This window comes from Orycteropus afer, unplaced genomic scaffold (genome assembly GCF_000298275.1).
Source record: "Orycteropus afer afer isolate SDZICR_OR568_19922 unplaced genomic scaffold, OryAfe1.0 scaffold00268, whole genome shotgun sequence".
NCBI lineage: Eukaryota > Metazoa > Chordata > Mammalia > Tubulidentata > Orycteropodidae > Orycteropus > Orycteropus afer.
In genome coordinates this window covers 4,017,612-4,019,168 of record NW_006921855.1, presented here as the reverse complement: position 1 = coordinate 4,019,168, position 1,557 = coordinate 4,017,612, and the positions used below count along the sequence as shown (strand labels likewise).

General features: G+C 32.9%; 1 protein-coding gene across 1 annotated transcript in view; it reads left to right on the top strand.

Annotated features, from left to right (window-relative positions):
• GLRA3 (glycine receptor alpha 3) overlaps window positions 1-1,557 on the top strand; it is a 433,080-nt gene that overhangs the window by 109,714 nt on the left and 321,809 nt on the right. The window contains 1 exon segment of the mRNA XM_007950352.2: window positions 553-588. Coding sequence (XP_007948543.2) covers window positions 553-588 — 36 coding nt within the window.

Sequence of the window (1,557 nt, the reverse complement as noted above, 5' to 3'; positions counted from 1 at the left end):
AACATACCTACATTATTCTATTCAATAAATAAAATAATCTAAGTTATAAAAATACCTTTTTCCATAGGAATTGGTTATTTTCTTTCTGAATGGAGTAAAGAAAACAATATGGTCTACAAGTTTGTTTTTTTTTTTTTTCTTAATTGTCCCTTTTGAGGGAAAAAACGATTTGCAAGTAGTGGTCTAAAAATTAACTAGAATGAAGTTAGAAGTAACAAGAATGGGTAACAGAAAGAAAGCAGTAAAAATTGTTGATAATATATGAGTAAAACATTGTAAATTGCTTTAATTTCAAAATAACTCTAACACTTAAATTTGAATGCCATTCCTTGTTCTGTGTTTGATTCTGTGATGGTATTTTGATATCTTCCCAATACTCTTCACTCTAATGTATTTTTCTTGAATGTAATGTTACTGTGGTTGTATCACAGATCATTAGGAAATTGCAAATTGACTCAACAGCCCCTAATAACAACACAACAACAAACAATTTTATATATTTCACTTTTTATTTGTTTACATTAGAGGGTCAGTGCAAAAGAGAAAGACCCTCAATAAGATGGATCGACACAGTGGCTACAATGATAGGTTGGGTTTTAACAAGGATTGTAAGGATGGTGCAGGACCAGGCAGTGTTTCATTCTGTTGTACATAGAGTTACTGTGAGTTGGAGCCAAGTTGACAGTACCTAACAACAATAATATTTGTTTACATTATTTATGAAAATAGTAAAATTAAATTATAATCTCCCTAAATAGTAAAAATGTATAAGAAACACACCATATAGTATCAAATCAGTTACTTAGAGGACAAATTTGGACAATTCTCCCAAAATAAAAAGGACAAAGAGGAGAAAGGTATGAGGTAAAAGTTGTTAGACATGGATGACAGAAGGAAGAATCGATTTTTTTGTTTTTTAAAAACAAATTTCAATGAACCTCCACGTGCCCATATGCTAGCTTCAAAAACTATCAATGATTGGCTAATCGTCTTTATTTTTCATATCCCTTCACCCATATCAAACCCATCTCTTAATTATCCATCTGTTTTCCCTCTTCCCCTCCCCTCCCACCCCTGGTAACCAACAAGAAAATGTCCTTCCCTGTGTAAACCTTTCCTTGACTTTTTACAATAATGGGCTTACACACTGTATGTCTTCTGTGATTGACTTATTTCACTCAGCATAATGTCCTCATTTTGTCAGCCACATTATGAGGTGATTCACTGATTCTTCATAATTCTTTAGTGTTGTATAGCATTCCATTGTGTGTATGTACCATAGTTTGATTATGCATTTATCTGTTGATGGACACTTAGGTTGTTTCCATCTTTTTCCTGTTGTAAATAGTGCTCTGATGAACATATCTATTTGTGTCCCAGGTTTGACCTCTTTAGGATATTTTTTTTAGTAATGGGATTGTTGGATCAAATGGTATTTCTATTTCCAGCTGTTCAAGGAAGCACCATATTGTTTTGCACAGTGATTGTATTTACCATTTTATAGTCCCACCAGCAGTGTATAAGAGTTCTAATCTCTCCACACCCTAGCCAGTATTT